The sequence below is a fragment of the Orbicella faveolata genome, unplaced genomic scaffold, assembly GCF_042242905.1.
Source record: "Orbicella faveolata isolate gen_17 unplaced genomic scaffold, um_ofav_v1 contig_3, whole genome shotgun sequence".
Taxonomy (NCBI): Eukaryota; Metazoa; Cnidaria; class Anthozoa; order Scleractinia; family Merulinidae; genus Orbicella; species Orbicella faveolata.
This window is the reverse complement of record NW_028301558.1, coordinates 23392279-23412500: the sequence shown is the minus strand read 5'-3', so window position 1 is coordinate 23412500 and position 20222 is coordinate 23392279. Positions and strand designations below refer to the sequence as shown.

Sequence of the window (20222 nt, the reverse complement as noted above, 5' to 3'; positions counted from 1 at the left end):
ATCATTAAGCCCATTTAAGTCAAGGCAGGCAACAAACCGCATTCAGTTCTCCACAGGGAGCTAAGCTGTTGAGAAGTTCTGGACTTTCTCGGAGAGTACTTTAAACGAAGACGTTCAACTGAAGGAGAAGATTCTAGCGCAGTAAGTATTCTTGTTGCTAGATTTTAAGTTATATTTTACAATTGTCTACAATTCCATGCTACTAGCTCTAGGCAATCTGGAGGAAATTTTAGTAGTTTCTTTCTGGGACTATTCCTTTCGGTTTCGCAGAATACAATAAGTTCGCATGAAACATTTTAACAGAGAACTCAACCAGAATCAAATCATCAAAAGACTCCTTTTACTCTTGGCTTCTCTGTTAATTCCGGCAGTTTTTCTGTCTCGCAAACCCTTTCTTAGAGGGACAGTTTTGTAACAGAGAAGGGGGTAGAATTTACATCTATTTTCATTATATTTGCAACTTTCAGATCTGTGTGAACCAGAAAACCAAAAATATATAGTTTATCGGTAGAATATTGCAGCCTTTTCAAGTGCTCTTTGTTTTCACGCGATCGAGGTACGCTCGATCCTTAACAGAGCTCAGTGACATTTTGATTTCCTAAGCTCACCGACTCTCTTTTTGTTTTTGTCGCAGAAACGTTATGGAAGCTAAGTTTCATTTGAGCCTTTTGCTTATCATTTTGGGGACTCTTGCCGTGCATGGAGCACGCCTTGAAAACAAACCGGAGAATCCCTTGCATGTTGACGCTAAACGTACAGGTGAGTGTTCCTTTGTCTTGATGACAACAGCGTTTGTTTTTTTGTATTCTGTTTAACTGAGTTGTACAATACGTCTGAAGTTGAGTTTGGGAACTGAAGAGTTTTTCTTGTAAACACCTAAACAATTCGTCCCTTTTTTCTTTTTTTAGTTGACTGTGGATCTATGAATGGTACCTGTATGACGGGTTACTGCCCCCAAGGAACTACATTCTGTGGTTATGATACAAAGAAGTGTGGTAGTCCTCCAGGCCTGTGCTGTTGCTATGATTAAGTACGTATGAATTTGATTGTAACCCTGACCCTTAAGTAAACTGTTCCTAGTATCATTAAAAGTGTTCTTTTTATGTTGACCGTAAGGGAATGGTTATCGTAGATATGACTGTAGATACGTACAGAGCCATACCAATTACCTAAATATTCTTGGTGTATTTTTTCACTTTCTGGCATTGAAATATAATAAATAATATGTCCTCGCACCTGTATATTTACCACTGTTGCTGAAAGTAGAAAAGGGTGTATTTGACTCTATGGACATAAAACATGGAAGATATCTTTTAAGACACAAAAGTTATTAACGTGCAATCATAGAGCTGCTACTGACATAGCCATACTTCTCTCTGACAAACGGAAGCAAAATTTACAACTGATTGAAAAAATCACAAGTTTTTCTTTTCTATTTCAGTACACAACAGCTGGGCCCTGCTGATGGAACTAATGATGACAGCCTTAGATTAGTAGTTAAATGATTCCATGGAAAAGTAAACGCTTAAGTAACTATGTAAATGCGAAATTCTGAAGTCAGGAATCGCTAGCAACTTTTAAAAATAACTAAAATACAAAATTAACTTGACTGTAATTTAAGTATAAGAACAAATAAAGGCTGAATCATCCGAAATTGTTCGTCTTTGCGTGCTCTTTTATTATACCAAAGGAAAGACACGTAGCTGATACTGGTACCCCTCGATACAAAGAAAAACGGGAAACAGAAGTATCTCTGCTTGCTTAGTTTTTAGAGCTTTACAATTTACGCTTACAAACCGAAGACAGGAGCTAGTTAGTGGGGTTTGCTCAAGTAGCGTGGTGTGCTGATAACACCATTATATCACACTGTATTAGTATATACAATCTCACCAAATTATGTCCCTCAATAAGGTATTCGTAAATTGTTGTATGCTTTTACAAGGGCACACAACGAGCCAATTTGTCAGAATTCATCTCAGGGGACCATCATCGTCCACACTAATTAACAAATAAGCATTGTTAAAAGTGTTTTCTAGTTGCAGGTATCATTTATATCTTATCTTTTTCCCAGCAGAAATTTCTGCATTCCTCAGAAAGTTCCCTGTAAACATTTTTTCTTCAATAAACATCGCATAATTTTCAGGAGAAGGAAATGCTTGTTAGTCTCCTCGGGTAATTTCACTATAAAGGGGAGGAGGTCAATTTCTACCAAAAAATCCTGCACTGCAAAAACTGAGGGGAAAATCGTTCAAGGCGAGCCATGGGAAAAAAAATCAAGGAAGTTTTTTCTACTATATAGGTCCTGTGCTTTACCTAAAAAATTCTTGCACAAGCTATTGCCCACCAAAACAAATCATGCTCAACCAAGGAGTGAGAAAAAAAAACTTTCGTTCCTCAGGAAATTGCCCACCTCCACCCCCCTCAACAAGGAGGGTGTTTTCCTACATGTGCTAGGTATTTTGCTTCGTCGTTTTCCTAATCAAGGTCAGGATTTTAAAGTTCAGCGACACTCCTTTACGTAAACAAGAGTCTGGTGCCTCGGCCGCCAGGTTGCTGGCTGGCATACATGGCTATGAATTCCTTGTGTGCTTTATAATATTATAGATTCAACGTACGTAAACAAACAATAACACGATTTTCTCTGTTAAAACAAGACTCATTGGGTTATTTTTAAAGGTAGCTACAGTGGCGGGTTAATTCCACCGTGGGGAAGAAACCAGCTCAAAACGGACTCGGGAGCCTACCAGAAACGATAATAACACACAGAAAGACAACACATGACCGCAGATGAAATTTTTAACAGTTTTCTTCACTTTACTTGCAGTTTACGATCGGATTTAATATCCATGTAGTACGTTAAATTAGGCTAACTGTGGCTTCAGCAAATTAACGCAACCTTTAAAAATATGTACGACTCGGACTCCGAATTCTTGGAAAGACTCGTTCGTAAAGCCTGGTTTTCAATTATTACGACATCAGCACAAACACAAACAAGGGCATCACGGTAGTGGGGAAGCCCACGGCATTAGCACGTAGGCAAGCGCAGAATGGGCAATTGCTTTATTTTCGGTTCTATGCCTCCTCGAACAGTACTTAAAACGAGATTGCGGACTTTCGCTTCTGCTATGTTTACAGCAGGGCGTTCTCACTTGACATATGCATAAGCACAAGAAGAACAAAAACGTTTGCTCTGCTTATGCTTGTGCTTTGGGCTTATGCTTTTGTGTTGTGGGCGTCCTCACTACCGTGTGCTTTTCTTCATTTGACGGGGAGGAGGATAGTCTTGATGTACCAAATTTTTTTCAAAACCAGCATGCAGTACAAACAGGAAGGAGAGTGGAGATTCCGAGACAGGGGAAGATTTAAAAACATTTCCATCTTAATTTCTCAGAGATCAAAAGAACGAGTGTTGATTCAAATCATTTGTTGAACCAAATACGACAAAACCAAATCATTCTTGTATTTAAATTGCATTGCTTTACCGATCTGTACAATTTTTTTAACATTCTCAATGTAACTCCTGAAAAGAAGAGAGTGTTGAATATTTTTCACATATATACAGTTGAAAACCACTATCTGGAAGCCTCAGGAGGAGACGAAAAAAGTCAGAAATAACGGGAGTTCGAGATAATAAATGAGTAAAAATTATATTTAAGTGACGGAGAAGTAAACACAATTTGAGTTTGAGATAACCCAGTGTGAAATAGCGAGGATCTACTATGTGGGAAGCTAGAGACTCTACGGTTACTAGAAATGGGCAGTAACAACTACAAACCAGAGCTTCGGAAAACGTAGGGAAGGAACCAATTTAGTCACTTTGTGTTGTTTAGTTAGCTTGATGTTTTTGCTTTTGTCGTTGTTCTTGGTCAAGTCGTTATTCCTTCACTCTTAAGTCTAACTTGGAACTTTTAGTGGCCTTGAATGTACGATGACATGCCTCAGAGCTAATAAAGACAGCGCTATTATTATACAGGACTAATCATTCTGTCTAACCAAAGCGCCTTTTCTATGCGCAATCCAAGTGTTATTCTCTCACCGCTTTGCCTTGCCTAAACTTTTTGTTAGCTCTAGGTAAAACGTCAGTGCCCAAGCGGGCTGCATTCAGCGAGGATTAAACTTTTCCTCAAGAAAAAAAAGAGATAAAAAAATCAGGTACGTACATACATACATACACTTTATTTAGACACGGTAAAAACATCAGTCATAAGATTGAGATTTTAAAAAAATCTGATTTACATGCTTGCCGTGTGGGAGCACGAGGAGGACAGTTGGCAATTTATGTCATTTCTAAAGTTAATAAAAGACCTAATGGCTCTGACTTCAGATGGAAGGCTATTCCACAAATACGCCTGCGACTGTAGCAGAAACTACCTTTCAAAAAATCGGTACGGGGCTTAAGCAAAGCCAATTTGTTTTCAATATTTCTGAGTCCATAGTCCGTGCTGAAGGATTTAAATAGGCCTTTCAGGTACTCCGGAGACTGATCATAGTTTTAAACATTATTTTTGTTTTGGAGAAAAAATTCAAAATCTGTCGTAGTCCAAACATGTTAATGAGACTGCCAGGGTTATCTCCTCTGGTATAGGTGCACTTAAAAGGTTGAGGCCGTTCATTTGCGAAGATGCAGCTATATTGCTATATAAAGCTATTATCGAACCATATTTCGATTATTGCTGTCCTGTGTGGGACGGTCTCAACAACGAGTTAGCAGACAAATTACAAAAACTACAAAATCGCGCCATTAGGGTTATCACCAAATCTGATTACTATTCTAGCAGTACTGCCCTCGGCGGTAAGCTAGGATGGGATAATCTCTATATTACGTCTTAGGTTTGTTTGCGGATAGTTCCACCCCGGTTTGCTTGCGAATAGTTTTCATTTTGTGGTATGTATTTAGGCTTAGCAATTAACGCACCGCGCTCCCAACGGGTTAAAACTGCCCTTCACCACCTGCTTTTTAATTTTTTTTCAATTTATTGTTGATGCCCTGTCGAGTCGAAACGGTTTCAGCTCCTTATGCTATTAACTTATCTCGACATGGAAATTCAACTTCACAACAAACTTAGCCCTCTGACAATGTAGAACAAAAGCGATGTAAAACGTCTAACTTCGCATTCGTCCTTTCGCTTACAGCGCCTTGTATTTATATTAAAAGTCATAAAAATAATATTCGTTATGTTTTTTGAAAATACACTTGTTTGAGAACGCCAAGGGTGTGATGCTTTCCTCTTGTTTTGCGTTTTATGCTTTCATTTTATACATAAACAATCAAAAAATCAATTAAAATCAGTTTTTGTCAGACAGACAGGCGTGCACGAACTCTCACATTATAAATTTCTGGCACCTATTAAATTGTGCAGATCAGTGCATTTTCGGCTTCAAAAGAAACAATAATAAACTTGCATCGGAGGCTTGCCCGAAATGGAAATCGGTTGTTAGGCCACATGCGATAAGTAATCCCCCTCTATTGCCATCTCCCTTCCCAACGCAATCCTCTTCTGTTTCCTTAACAAACTCAGCTGACATTGCAAACCGAGTGCAGCACGTCACGCGCCTATGGTTGGCTATTCGTTTCAAAATTACGACAGGGTATACGCGGGTTTTTCTGCCGCGTATACTTGTTAACATACGTTACGTATGGACTTTAAGCTCGTATATACGACCATTTAGATCGCGTATATACGCATTTTTAAATGGCCACATATTTGCGTAAATTCAAGCGCGGGGATATGCGGAATAAATGCCCAAATATACGCGTCCTACAAGGACCCATATATACGCGTGCTAAAATGCGCGTATATGCGGGTCTCGTAAATTAGGTTGTATATGCCAGCACGAAATGTGCCTTTTAAGAGAATGGCTGTTCGTGTATGACAGCAATGAAAATTACTTTAACTAGAACTCGTCAATATGGCGGCAGTGGTGAAATGCCTTGTCTTAGTCTATCTGCTATTTAATGTTTGTTACTGCAGCTTCCCCAGTGACTGAACTTCTAGAAACAGTTATGGGTCTTTTGAATGACTGTTTAAGATTTTATCCTCACGGTAATCGTAACATGGCAGAGAACTTGATTGTTCGTCGTGAAGTTGCTTTGGATTCTGTTCACCGTTTAGGACAGAGGTGCCCAAGCGAATGCTGAGAGAATTCTGCCTCTTGAATTGCTGGTGAGACAAATTCAATACTTACTGCATAGACGGGAAATGTTTGCAGCTCAGTTTTGAACTTGAGTTATCTCAAACTACACAAAGCATAAGCAGTGGAAAACATTCTTATAGAGAAAAATTTATAATTGGGTTAACTTTTAATCCTGGGTTAGCGTTAACCGGCTTTCGAACAACCCGGCCCTGATGATTCGAGAAATAAGACTAAAGTGGTTTTTCCAATTCTGGTATCAGTATCATGCTGGGTCATTTGCGAAGTAGAAATATCAATGTTCAGCGTCAGCATGTAAGGGAAAGTTTTTTTCAAACTGACCCAGCAGGGTCTGATTTGAGGTGGTTCAATACCATCACAAGGCGTGTTGACAGCGTCAGGGGACCTAATTCCCTCTGGCACATTGATGGACTACACTGCCTTATCAGTTGGAGGTTCGTAATACATGGTAATTTTGACAGGGCTTTAGACTTTAAGTTGTGCAACAAACAATTCTGCGACTGGGCTCGCTCTATTCTTAGCCGCTGTGCAAAGTTATGGATTGCCCCCTAAAGTGTGTTCAGACGAAGGGGATGAAAATTTAGAGGTAGGAAGAGCTATGCTATGGCACAGGGGATTTAATAGGGGAAGCAAACTTGCTGGGTTGTCTGTACACAACCAGTGAATTAAGCTTCTCTGGAGAGAAGTCTTTATTGAAGTCGGTCAGTTCTACTACACTCTGTTCTACCAGATGGAAGAAAATGGCATCCCGGAATCGACCAGCATAATCGATCTGTTCTGTTTGTATTACATATTTCTTTCCAGAATTAACAACCAGTTAAACCTCCTAGTTGAGGCATGGAATAACCATGCTGTACGCACAACCAATATGGGTGAACGCAGTGATTTTACAAGATATATGTAATACTGGAAATACTAGCTGTCAGGGACACATTTGATGATAACACCCAACCAGGTGAATTATCTGGTGATCCAATAGGACTTACACTAAAATCACATTCTGTTTCCTAAAACTCCCCTTTAGGTATTGATATATCATAGGCTGGAGGAGCCACTCTTCCATTAGAAGCTGATACAGTTGGCAAAGCCCTAATGGGAATACACTGAGATGCATGAAACTGCTCTTAATGGAAACATTTCCCATCTAAGTAGTAAATATTGCATTTGTCTCACCAGCGATTCTAGAGGCCGTATCTTCTCAGCATTTGCCTTGGTACCTCTGTCCAATGAGTCAACTAAAGGATTAGCCTGCGTAGCTTGGCGGTTTAGCAATTTTTTAAGCAGTTTGAGCGCGAGCGCAAAAAGCGACAAAACCGCGAAAACCAGCAAGAACCCCCCAGGCTCCTCGTGGCTACGCCGCATTTGGCGCTCGTTATCACGGCTCGTCGTTTTCTTAGCGCTGGGATAAAATCTTAAACAGTCATTCAAAAGACGCATAACTGTTTCTAGAAGTTCATTCACGGGAGAGCTGCAGTAACAAATATTGAATAGCAGTTAGACTAAGACAAGGCATTTCACCACTGCCGCCATATTGACGATTTCTAGTTAAAGTAATTTCCATTGCTATTATACACGAACAGTCATTCTGTTAAAAGGCACATTTCGTGCTGGCATATACAACGTAATTTACGAGACCCCGATATACGCGCATTTTAGCACGCGTATATATGGGTCCTTGTAGGACGCGTATATTTGGGCATTTATTCCGCATATCCCCGCGCTTGAATTTACGCAAATATGTGGCCATTTAAAAATGCGTATATACGCGATCTAAATGGTCGTATATGTGGGCTTAAAGCCCATACGTAACGTATGTAAACAGGTATACGCGGCAGAAAAACCCGCGTATACCCTGTCGTAAATTTAAAACGAATGGCCAACCATATTTCCGTGGAGTAGGTGAACCGTGGAGAAGTGACATGTAGAAGACGTCACGTGTAATCCTACACTCCCAAACCACTGTTTTCAAAAAGACCGCTGGGTACTTTTTTGCGGGAGCAGTCACTGACATCTTGATTTTATTTTCAACCGCTATGAAGAAGATCCACAAACGATGAGATGCGAATTCATCTTTGTTTTGGTCTTTTAGTTCTCTTTTGGAGGCAGGTGTGTTCCTCCTTCAGTGATGTAACAGAGAGCGTGGGTATTTCAGTGGTTGATGGATATTTAGCGGCGTTTGGTGATTTCAATGGTGATAAACAAACTGATCTTTTCATCGTGACCGATGGCGGTAAGCTTACTGGTATATATTTTTGTTTAATACAGAGAGGTTTGTAGTTTTGAAGAAAAAGAAAGAACAAGTGTTAATGGTTTATCGGTAATATTTGTTTCTGTACTGATATACATTGTGCGTAAAATTAAACTCCTACAAAAATTATTTCTTAAGCTAAACAAAGAAAAACAGAAGTGGTTTCACACAGTGGTAGGAGCTAGTGCTCGATACAAATACATACAGGGCGAAATACAAATTAAGATTCAAATAAAGCAACAGTTACTCAAGTTTCACGCTTAAAGCGATCATCAGTGTGATGATCGCTTTAAGCGTGAGACTCGAGTAACTGTAGCTAGTTTCTATCTTAATTTGCAAGTCTTAAGCTATCAGTTTACAAAAATTGCTTTAGTTGTTTAGGCTTAGATGTACAAAAAAATTAATCAAGAGAACTCTTTGCTCCACCAGCCACTAGTTCTTTGGTTGGCATACAAATAACAACATACTAATACCATTACTCTGATATTAAAAATGGTCCTGTAACCAGGTGGTTGATTCATGATTGAAAAACGTTACTCTGGTTTAAAACAAATGTGAAAATGTTAGTAAAAACGTTTATCTGTAAAAGTCCCAACGTTTCGGCTAAAACTTCAGCCTTCATCAGGGGAAAGTGACAAGGAATTTGTAAAAAGGCACATTCTTATACTATGCAAATCGGCACACCATACCATCGGCAATTTATTTCCCAAACCAAAAGACCCAGTCCCGAAAGATCAGACTCGTGGTGCAATTTATTCAATTCCCTGTCAAGGTTGTGACAAAAGCTACATCGGGGAAACGAAACAAAAATTTTCCACCCGGCTCAAAGAACATCAAAAAGCGGTTGTAAACAAACACTCGCACAAGTCAGCTTTAGCGGAACATTGTTTACACTCTGGCCACACCATCTCCTGGGAATCTCCAGAGTAACATTTTTCAATCATGTTACTCTCACTGATATATTTGCTATTCGAGCCCCTTGGCTACTTTTTGATCAAAAGGATTTCCATTTTATTTTTGCTGAGGGTATATAGAGTGCTTCTAAAATATGAAACAAGCTCTTCACAAGGGACTTAACAATTATTCCACAAGCACATGTTGGATATGTAATGATCAGCGGTATTTCATATAAGTGTAGACATGCGCACTGGTACCAATACCAGTTAGCCATGTTGGAATAAAACTTAGATCTTGTTGACTAAAGCTATGTTTATCCAATCCTCTGTAAGAAAAAAGATGGTGACTGGCACATTTATCCATAGTTCTTAACGCACGAAAACCTTAACAACGTTCATAAAAACGTACAGAAATGTTATAAAATCTTCAAACCTAGGCTACTTAATGTCCTTGGAACAGAGACAAATACTGTAAAAGAAGTTGGCTTTCTTTGTGCCTTATAGGCTGTGGTAGGCTCGCAGGGCATTGTGGTAAAATGTACAGCGGCCATCTTTTTCCTACGGTGGATTCTATCATACTCTCGGAACAAGAACATCACAGGATATACAAATGATAGCCTCCATTTGGCGCGAAAATATGTACAGATATTTGTCTGCGGACATTATCTGTTCTGAGAAGCGAGTAGTTTGCTCTTGGAAAACTGTGAGCCTCGAGAAACAGATAATATCAAACGACAAATATCTGAGCTATTTTTAAAACTAAAATAAAATAAAAATGATAATGCCCGAAGAAATTACGTGTATGCATGAAGAGCATGGTATAATAAAACAAAAGAGTTTAATATGTTCAGTTGTCACAGGGCATAAATAGTTGTTTTGGTCCTAGCTTAGACTCATTTAAACCTGAGCTGCTAGGCAAGGGCTAAAATGAGGTCTTTGAAGGGCTCGATGGCCAAAACATATTTATGCCCAAGAACATAAACTCTACTGATATTATTATCACTTAGGAGGGTATTGAGAAACTGAAAAAATATTGAAGAAATGACAACAAAACAGTCCGAACAATCATGCAAGCATTTACAAGTTGAATTCCTTTATTTGTTTTCCCTCAATGAAAATATGCAATACATCAAGCGAAGCTAACTAGAAATTACAAAATCTTGGCATGTGGGTTTTCAAGAATTGTAACAGACACAAAAGGAAAGTTCAGTTTAGCTTATTTGTAAGTGTTGAAATTAATTGTATAATTACCAAACTGTCAGCAGGCTAAAATACACTTTAGCCCACCAGATTCACCATTTTAGCCTGCAAAATGTGCCACAATGCTTGATGAAGTGATAATAATTGCTCTTATTGATATTCTAGCTGCAGTACATGTAGGTTGAATCTCCCCACCTACATGTATGCCAACAAATTGAAGAACATGAAGGATCGGCAGTCAGAAACCATCTTAGAGAGCAAAATAATAGGAAGGCAGATGACATTGCACAAAGTTTTAAGGTACATGTAGGTAGGTAGGTAGGTAGGTAAGACTTTATTTTATGAGGTTAACATTTGACAGTATTAAAACTGATAGCCTAATGGCCCTCAAAAATTAAAATTTTAGAAAAAGAAAGAAATAGTACAATCGTAACAATATTAAAAATAATTAAAATAAAATAATTAAGCCTACATACATGGTAAAATATTTATAAAATGTGATTATGTACAAATTTTAAAAAAATTTACAGGAATAGAAAGTTCTTTCGGCTTTAGAAAGTGTCAGAACAAATTTGACTGTCTTATTTTCAAAACATTTTTTATCAAAGAACTGAAACCAACACTACACAAACACTGTGATTCAATCCATCCTAAATTACTTGTTTAGATCAGTGCTGCCGCTGCTCTAAGGGAGTTAACTGAGTTTATTTTTTAGAAACCTGGTTACATCCCAGATAACTTAACTCTGTTAAAGGTTGGTTATGATGAAACAAGGGGTTATATTTTATGAGTGGCCACACTGATCAATGCTGATATAGGTTATGAAGTGGCTGGACTCAATTGACATTATGAGATAAACCAACAAAATTACAGACTTCAAAATTAGTTTCTTGATTCTTTTCCTTTGTTTCCATTTCCTTCAGTTTCTCTACACTCTAAGGTAGCAGTCCCTCTTCTTTGACTTCCTTTTTCCTCAACTATATGTATACTTTGCGTATTCAAAGCACTTGCGATTTTGAATTTGACCCGGGCACATCAATAGTGACTGACAAATGAGCCTTGGTCTTCCCAGGGAAGACTTCCTTGTATTGCACACCTTTGTGTTTAATAGTCTTGTTGATAATCTTATCATCATCATTGTGTTAAATGTTTGGTCTTACACCTGTAGATAACAATGGTGCTGTAAGCTTGGCAATGAAAGACCAGCCCTTAGTCCTGGAGTAAGTTCTGCAATAGTCAGATGAAATCATTTGGAATGTATTATGTTCTAAATAGCCTCACACACAAATGACATCACAAAAATGTAACCCCCAGTGTGACTCAGACAAACAAGCCATTCAGTGCACTACTTCTTTTAAAGCAATGTATGGAACAACATCGCTTGTGAGCACTTTGAACAGTGTGCTACACAAGTGAATGGCCTCTACCTCAAAATGTTAGAGAAAACCCAGAACATGTACCTTTATAGAATAATAATAAATTATAATAGTAATAATGAAGAATTTTTAAAAAATAAAATATGTCAATGCAGAATATTCACAGAACAAAACAATGTGCTACGAAATGAGAGCTGAGAGCTGAGAGTCACTCTGCCAAAATTCTACTGTTCATCCAATAAAATAATTAAACATAATGATACAACAATTGAAGAAAAGGAATTTGATACACCCTGTTCATTAACAATTCCACAAGTTTGCACTGCAGAAATAATTTTTGAGTAAATACGACCTAAAAGCTAAAAAAAGTACATGCTCCAATTAAACTCACTTCCATCATTGTTGAAGAAAACAAAGCTAAAATCTAAAATGAATAAAACCAGTATTAAAAATCAGAGTTTCGTCCAAAAAAAGAAAGGAACTAATAGGTCGCTCCCTCTGCAGTTTTGACGAAAAAATCCGCATTCTTGACGTAATAACAATAGTGATAATAATAATTTAATAATAGTAATATAATAATAATAATAATAATAATAACAATAATACTGAGTTTGAAGGGGGGCAGCAAAATATGATGAGCTTCTTATGAATAAAGGCTGTTTATAAATACACTCCTTACATGTATGTCCATAGGAGAAAAAATTATTATCATTGTACCCTGCATTCAGCTGAGTCACTCACAAGAAAACCAGCAAACCACCAAGAAAGAAATACCATAAAGAAATACCGTAAATCCGATCCGATTTGTTGCCTCAAGGTAATGAAACAGTATTACTGGCCTGCTCTGTCAGTCACAACCCACTGCAGTGAAATATCCCAACTTCCATTTTCTAAAGGTTTTGGGATCCATCAGACTGTCAGTGTCTCTGCAGCTTTGCAAGATCCTCATGCAATTTGGATTTGATCTGATTTGATTTGATAAATTATCAATCTTACAATACCTAATAATAGTAATCTATTTATCAAATGCTGATGATGTCACGATGGAAAAGTATTATATAGTTTTTCTTTGTTTGTTTGTTTGTTTGTTTGTTTGTTCTTTTAGTGCCAATGGTGACCTTTTACCTGACCTTTTTGGTACAGATGAAAGTTCCTCACTCTGGTCATACTGGATTTCAAAAGGGTACTAAGAATGTATCATGACTAGGAAGTAACACTTTTAAACACATTAAAATTGTCATCACTAAATAGCAGGGAAATATTATTTTGCTGTTAGTTTGCTTGCAAAAAAGCATTTTTTTTTTTGATAACCTGCATGTAAACATCCAAATAGTTTTAGCTTAACTCTTGCTACAGTTTGCTTCCCTGTGATCAGTTGGTTTCTCTTTTGAAAAATTTGAAAATGTTTATTTTTTTTGCATATAATTGTACAGATCAAATAGAAGCTTTGATGTACAGGCACAGACCAATTCCAGCAGCAAGTTACCTTCTGTAAAAGTACCACACTCAAATGCATTCTTAGATCTTAGTGGAGATTTCACTGCAGGTACAATGTACTCAATGTTTCCTGAATTTTCTGCTTTATTGTTTTTTATTGTGTATACCAGTATGATGCAATTTGCTGTGTACATTTAATTAGATAGATCTACAGAAAAAAAATAATTAAAATCGATTCGGCATGTTTCAGATCTATATGTTACGAATGAGGACAATAACGGTGAAGTCTGGATAAATAAAGTAAGTGTGCACTGAGATCTGTTCACTAATAATAAAAATGTTGAGAATTCTTCCATCATGTTGAAAAATTTCTTGTTATATTAAGAATTGAAGGAAGGTCATTCAAACATCTCTTGTCACTTTTGAATTTTTTTAAGACCCTTTATACAGAGAAGTATTGCCCAAAGGTTGTTATTGAATAATTTTGAAGAATCAAGGAAAATATCCAAAGAATGATACATCTGATAGATATTCCTGTGATCTATTTAATTGCTTGAAAGAGATTTTCCCCTTTATTATGTTGTTGCTTCTGTGATATATTGAATATAGTGCAGCTCTAATTACTAGTTATAACAGATATGCTTGTCAAACAGGATCAAAATGTCGAAGAGTGATATTTATGTACCGAGTTGCCATATTTATGTCCAAATTACATTATATATATCCAAAGTGCAATATATATGTCCAAAACTGCGATATGTATATCCAAATTCGGCGACCTGTTTTCGTTTTGTATATAACAGTCAAATGATTTTACATATTTCAATACAGTTTCGATATAAATATTTCACGGACTTTTCTCGATATATATTTCATGCGGTCAGTATTTCATGTAAGTCTACATGACCTGTCCCGCATCTTGCGAGCATGACGTCGAGGCCGACATGTGAGTGGACGACTTTGCAAAACAGCAATATGGCGGTGGACTTCATTTAAGTCCACAGGACCTGTCCCGGGACATGATGTACGCCTCGAGCCTCCATGTGAGTAAGGAAGAGTTCCCTGGCGACGTGGTCTTCGCCGGTTCATTCTTCCACCATAATTGAATGATGGATTGAAACTGGAAGCAATTTGCTGCTGAGGAGCTTGCCTTTCTGCGTTAGGAGCGAGCAGCGGGGAGAGAGCACATTCACGGTCCCCGTTGGCGGGAAAACGTCTCGGAATCTGAAACCTGCATCGCAGCTCTTCATTCACGTTTTGAAAACCACCACCAGTATTAACGGGTGCCTCTCTGTTGCTTTGATAAATCTGTACATTTGTGGGTAGGTTTGGTTCGCCGATTTCCGAGCTAACGATCTCTCGAACAATCCGCTGAATTCGCCCCTCTTCCGCCGCCATATTGCTGTTTTGCAAAGTCGTCCACTCACATGTCGGCCTCGACGTCATGCTCGCAAGATGCGGGACAGGTCATGTAGACTTACATGATATACTGACCGCATGAAATATATATCGAGAAAAGTCCGTGAAATATTTATATCGAAACTGTATTGAAATATGTAAAATCATTTGACTGTTATATATAAAACGAAAACAGGTCGCCGGATTTGGATATACATGTCGCAGTTTTGGACATATATATTGCACTTTGGATATATATAATGTAATTTGGACATAAATATGGCAACTCGGTACATAAATATCACTCTTCGACATTTTGATCCTGTTTGACGAGCATAAACAGAGGTACTAATTTGTTTGTAGGAGGGCATTCTTGTGCAGCCATCTGAATCAGAAATGATTAGGCCTCCAAAAATAACAAAGAAAATAAAACATGTTGGCCAGTCAACATTTGCTGACATTGGCAAGTATTATTGAGTGTATGCCTTATGGCCGATTTACACGGTACGACTTTGTCGCATGCGACAAGCTTACGGCAGGCGTACGACATTGTTTCGTGTAAATCAAACCTACAACTTGCTCACGACTGTTGTGTACGTCAAAGAAAATGTCATAGGATTTTACAACATGTTTTGAAACGCTGCGACAATCGTAGCCAATATCGATGGAAAATGACATATTTGTGACAAATTTCTACTGAGTAGGAGACGAGGTGAAGTTTTCTTGCGTCAAAATGGCAGACGAACTTGTTGACCGATTCACATGAAGACGTTTCTCGAAAAGTACTAAACGGATTAAAGCGAAAAACATCTCTTTAGAAAGTTGTTTTAAAGGGCAGGGCAGCTGAAACATTTCTCTTTTACTGTTTGTTAGAACTTTTGCTCCGAAAATCCAGGTGCAAACTTTTGCCTATTTAATTTTGTAAGTGAAAATGTTGTGCACGTGTAAATGACCCTAAGTCATGTCATAGGCCTGTCGTAAGGTTGTCGCATGCGACTAAGTCGTACCATGTAAATCGGCCCTTATTAGTAGTATCTCCTGAAAGACAGCTGAATTTTAACGTTTAAACTCCGAAAAACTTGTAAAGGTGTTTGCAAAATATCAAATGTTTTTAATGATGTATAATTTTTCAGGTTAAATCAGACTGTCAGTGAAAAATCATAGATGTAAATGTATTTGATGTTTTGTCCTAAATATTTATTAAATTGCTTTTAGGCCTTTATTTTGAGCCTACATGTAAAGACAATTTAATAAATAATTATTTAGTATAAAACATTTGTATTTGTTGTGGTGTAAACTTATCTTTGGTTTGACATTTTTATATTCTTTTGATTCCAATTAAGATGATGCATATGAAGCACTGAAAAAAGTTAAACTGGTTTGGAAATTTATAAACCAAATAAGACAAATCTAAACCAAAGGATACGCTTGTTATTTTTTAGGTTTAGAGGCTAGGTTTTTTAAGTTTTTGTGAACAGGACGTCCAGGGATGGAGACTTCCCATTGGTGGTAATTTTTCTTAAACAATATTTAAGTTGTATTCCTATCCAGTTACAATACAACTTTGATCTCCATATTCTTTCATCAATTGTTACTGAGTTTGGTCTAGCAAAGAGACGTTCTACATGTCAATTAAAATGGGTGTCACGAAGACCTTGAAAATTTCTCAGCAAAAACGCTTTGCCGATTGTTTCACTCAAGCATTATTTGAAGCAGCTGGAAAACATTAATTCAAGATTTGCAAAGATATCCTTAGTATTTTGTTTTGTCAAGCAGCTGTTAGTCCCCACATGAGCAAACCTTGACATGGTATTAAAATGTCACATAGCCCATAATTTGACGGTTTTCATCGGTTTACGTTGGGGATCTTAGTTTTCATAGCGTGAAAACTGAGATGAGGTCTTGGGTCTTAGGTCATAGTTTTAGAGGGTCTTAGCTTTCATGACACCCCAGTGAAAGCCACCTAATTGTAACGTATGTTTTTCAGATGGAGATGGAAATATTGACCTCCTGTTACCAGTATGTACCACTGACTACTGTGAAGAAAGTCACATTTATGTGTACTCTAGTGGTCAGGTACATGTTCATTTAATTAATATATACTACATAGCCTGTGTAGCTTGGCAGTTTAAGCAATTTTTTAAGCAATTTAAGTGCGAGCGCACAAAGCTTTTTAACAGTTCTACTCAGTGTACATATACTGTTGCAAAATTCTAATACCCAAAAATGTAAGAACCAGGGAACCTGCTTAGCCAAGCAAGGTCAAGCAGGTTCTTATATCTGGATAAATAGTTGAATTATGAACTCTTGTTATAGAGACAACACTACATATACATTCTGAAACCGGTTGTGTTAGGCTTATCATAATAGTAATATAATACAGTTGTGAATATATACTGTATATTAAGGCACCAAACCCATGTTTATTTATATTTCTGGTAATCAACAACTAGTATACATACATCTCTTTCACCCTAACCCTAACCCTAAGAACGTACCTAACCTAAATTGCCAATACCTACCCCAAAATACAAGAACCTCTTTTGCCAGACTTCAAAAACTATAGGTTCTTACATGCGGGTTTTTACTGTATCTCAGTCTACAGTGTGAGTGTTCAGAAGGAACGTTTATTTTGTCCTTGAACTTTTCCCTCTCTACAGGTATACATGTAATTTATTTGTAAATAGCAACATTATTCATCAACCTTTAACTATTTATTCCAGTGGACTAAGATGTTATCCAATGATAAGAAGCCTACCACGTGGCAGTTTATTTCACCATCAAATCAGACTTCATCCTTGTTTCCACTAATGACCATCAGAACAGGTTTGTTACTGAACTTGACTGAACACTAACGCCCCCGCCCTGCAGAGCTGGAAGACAATGCTTTTACAAAGAAAATACGTCAAACTTATCGTATTCGTAATTGAAAAAAAAAAGATATTTCTTTCTTATTGAACAGGTGACTACAACATGGACACTTTCAGTGATGCGATTGTAGTGTTGAATGTCAGGGATCCAGGGTGAGATTCACATTAACAATAATTTTAATTCTGTGGTCAATTAAAAATCACACGAAAATGCATTTGATTTCTGTGCAATTTTTTTTATTTTTCAGTGTGCGTTATTTTTAATATGGGTTTCATGTGCAGTATACAATGTCATTACATAGTTTGCACAGCGCTTAAAACATCCTTGAATATTGAGCGAAAACTATGTTTCATCCGTTTGTCTCACGATGTAGTCACTTGAGATGTAGATCGCGACGTTTCGACTGCTTACTGCTAGTCTTCTTCAGGCGATAAGGTCGACTGATTGCACGGTATCATTTATATCACAAAGGTCGGCTGTGATTGGTGCATTTCGATCCTCCTATTGTTCCATTGTTCCGGCGAGTAGCTGTCCCCTCAGTGGTCCGCTGTTGTACCGTTCTCCTGTTGTGTTTCTTGATCGTGGGTATCCATGTTTCAGGAATTTCAATTCCACTATCCCTGTTGATGTTATTAGGGTGAAGTCTTATGTGAATAGCGTCCTTGACCCTACGTGTGTACCAGTGAGGATCTCGATCAATAAACTTGACCTCATCCCAGATAGGATAGTGGCCGGTCTCGTGGGTGTGTTCAGAAACGGCGGAGGTCTGGGTTCGGGCGAGTCGTATATCCCTGTCGTGTTCTTTGATCCTCTCCTGCATAGATCTCCCTGTTTCCCCGATGTAGACTTTGCCGCACTCACAGGGAATCCTGTAGACAACACCATCTTGTTTAACCGGGTTGATGGTGTCCTTTGGTCGCACTAAGTGTGACCGGAGTGTCGTGTCGGACTTAAAGACGGCGCGAATGCAGGAGGAGGATCGAATAGGAGGATCGAAATGCACCAATCACCGCCGACCTTTGTGATATAAATGATACCGTGCAATCAGTCGACCTTATCGCCTGAAGAAGACTAGCAGTAAACAGTCGCAACGTCGCGATCAACATCTCAAGTGACTACATCGTGAGACAAACGATAATACACTTTATTATTGCATCTCCCACGATGAATAACAACAACCTTTTCCATGTTATACATTGTTTTTCATGTTAAGAGTAAATTGGGATTTTTTGTTAGAGACAAACATTTCAAGAGAGTTGCAGCCTTATTGGAGAACATTCCATGCCCAAGTATGGATGAGCCCTGTTTCAATAGGCGCACCTTTGATGTTCAGTGGCAGGTGAATGTTCCTTGTGATCTGTGTTTTTTAATGAATCATTTATTGTTGACAACACCCAGATTTTGCCATACTTTCTTAATCTTGACTTACAAAACTGGGTTCCATTTAATTGGCGGTCCACTATGTCTGGTTTTCATGCGGTTCCTCTACCCTTGCAAATTGGAATTTGGAGTGTTGGTTTTTGTGGAGGGAGGAAAACAGAATACCAAAGAATACCTTGGAGTAATGCAAGAACCAACAACAAACGCAACCCACATATGGCAACAGGCCAGAATTGAACCCGGGTCACATTGGTGGGAGGTGAGCACTCTTACAACTGCGTCGTCCCTGCTCTTAAAAAAATGTGACTGATTCTCTGTAAATCAAAGGAATACTAATCACTCCACACCTTGAGGAAGCAAGCAGACAAATCTATTTCTGATAACCAAAGAAAGGCGTAGCACACTCTGGATTCCTCCAAATACTAAATTCCTCCTGACTACGTCAATAAGTTAATAAATTAGTTTATCTTTTCTTGTTTTGTTGATTTTGTCAATTTATTTATTTAATTCCGTGATCTTGAAGTATTGAAGACAGAAAATGAGATTGACAAAGTTGATGAAACGTATCGTTATTTAATATAAAAGGCCTTGAATAAACACCGAATCTATTAAACTGAGTTTTTAATCAATGACTGAGATGTTGAATAAAAAGTTGTATCAGTTTTCCCTTGCTTTCCTTGTTTTAGGAGTTGCCAAATTTAGAGCCAGCTGTATTAGCGACGTTTTTTGATCTGTACGAAAATGTAAGTACGTGTTTTACTTAAACAACATATATAATGGTTTATATAATACGTCAAATTGTTTTCGCATTTTGATTGGCTCTTACTTATAATCTTTATCTATTGGAGGACAGACGTGCAGATGACGTCAATAACATTTTTTGTCTCTCTATTACATAAAACAGAGATTCCATGTTGCCGTGTCTCTGTTCAGTAATAGATCACAGATGACGTCAATATGTGCTAAGAGCATCAGTGACAGTCGCCTAGCGGCTTGTGTGCCAGGTTTCTCTTTTTGTTTCTTTTTTTGCAATACTACACTTTATTTTCAATTTCACAAAACTAAACTTCCTTATATCACAAGCATTACGTACAAATTACAATAACAATCATTATTGCTTACAATACTAACAATATAACAACTTTTTTAACACGATCTAATTCTAAATAACAACAATATCACTAATAAGGACAAAACTAAAAATGATACAACTAACAGATACAATACTACTACTGCTACTAATACATTATTCTAACAACTGAC

General features: G+C 37.7%; 2 protein-coding genes across 5 annotated transcripts in view; both read left to right on the top strand.

Annotated features, from left to right (window-relative positions):
- LOC110047434 (T-cell immunomodulatory protein-like) overlaps positions 1-20222 on the top strand; it is a 46112-nt gene that overhangs the window by 11230 nt on the left and 14660 nt on the right. Inside the window, exons 1-11 of one of the 4 annotated variants that reach the window (XM_089298834.1) lie at positions 8117-8383; positions 11666-11717; positions 12979-13056; positions 13307-13419; positions 13561-13610; positions 15072-15171; positions 16696-16784; positions 17432-17534; positions 17671-17731; positions 18816-18918; positions 19646-19702. In XM_089298834.1, coding sequence (XP_089154960.1) covers positions 8212-8383; positions 11666-11717; positions 12979-13056; positions 13307-13419; positions 13561-13610; positions 15072-15171; positions 16696-16784; positions 17432-17534; positions 17671-17731; positions 18816-18918; positions 19646-19702 — 978 coding nt within the window. In that variant the 5' untranslated portion in view covers positions 8117-8211. Of the gene's footprint in view, positions 1-8116; positions 8384-10507; positions 10798-11665; positions 11718-12978; positions 13057-13306; positions 13420-13560; positions 13611-15071; positions 15172-16695; positions 16785-17431; positions 17535-17670; positions 17732-18815; positions 18919-19645; positions 19703-20222 lie in introns of those variants that run through there. The other 3 variants (XM_089298838.1, XM_089298836.1, XM_089298837.1) reach the window with 3 other exon arrangements.
- Positions 21-1654, top strand: LOC149106925 (small cysteine-rich protein 1-like). Its single transcript, XM_089298805.1, has 4 exons — positions 21-141; positions 635-759; positions 909-1030; positions 1442-1654. Exons 2-3 carry the CDS (start codon positions 642-644, stop codon positions 1028-1030), a joined length of 240 nt encoding a protein of 79 aa, XP_089154931.1. The 5' UTR covers positions 21-141; positions 635-641; the 3' UTR covers positions 1442-1654.

Excerpts from the sequence above, each read along its gene's own strand:
- LOC149106925 (XM_089298805.1), top strand. The coding sequence starts at position 642 with ATGGAAGCTAAGTTTCATTTGAGCCTTTTGCTTATCATTTTGGGGACT. Across the intron at positions 760-908 it reads TGTTGACGCTAAACGTACAG|TTGACTGTGGATCTATGAAT; the intron begins GTGAGTGTTCCT and ends TTCTTTTTTTAG.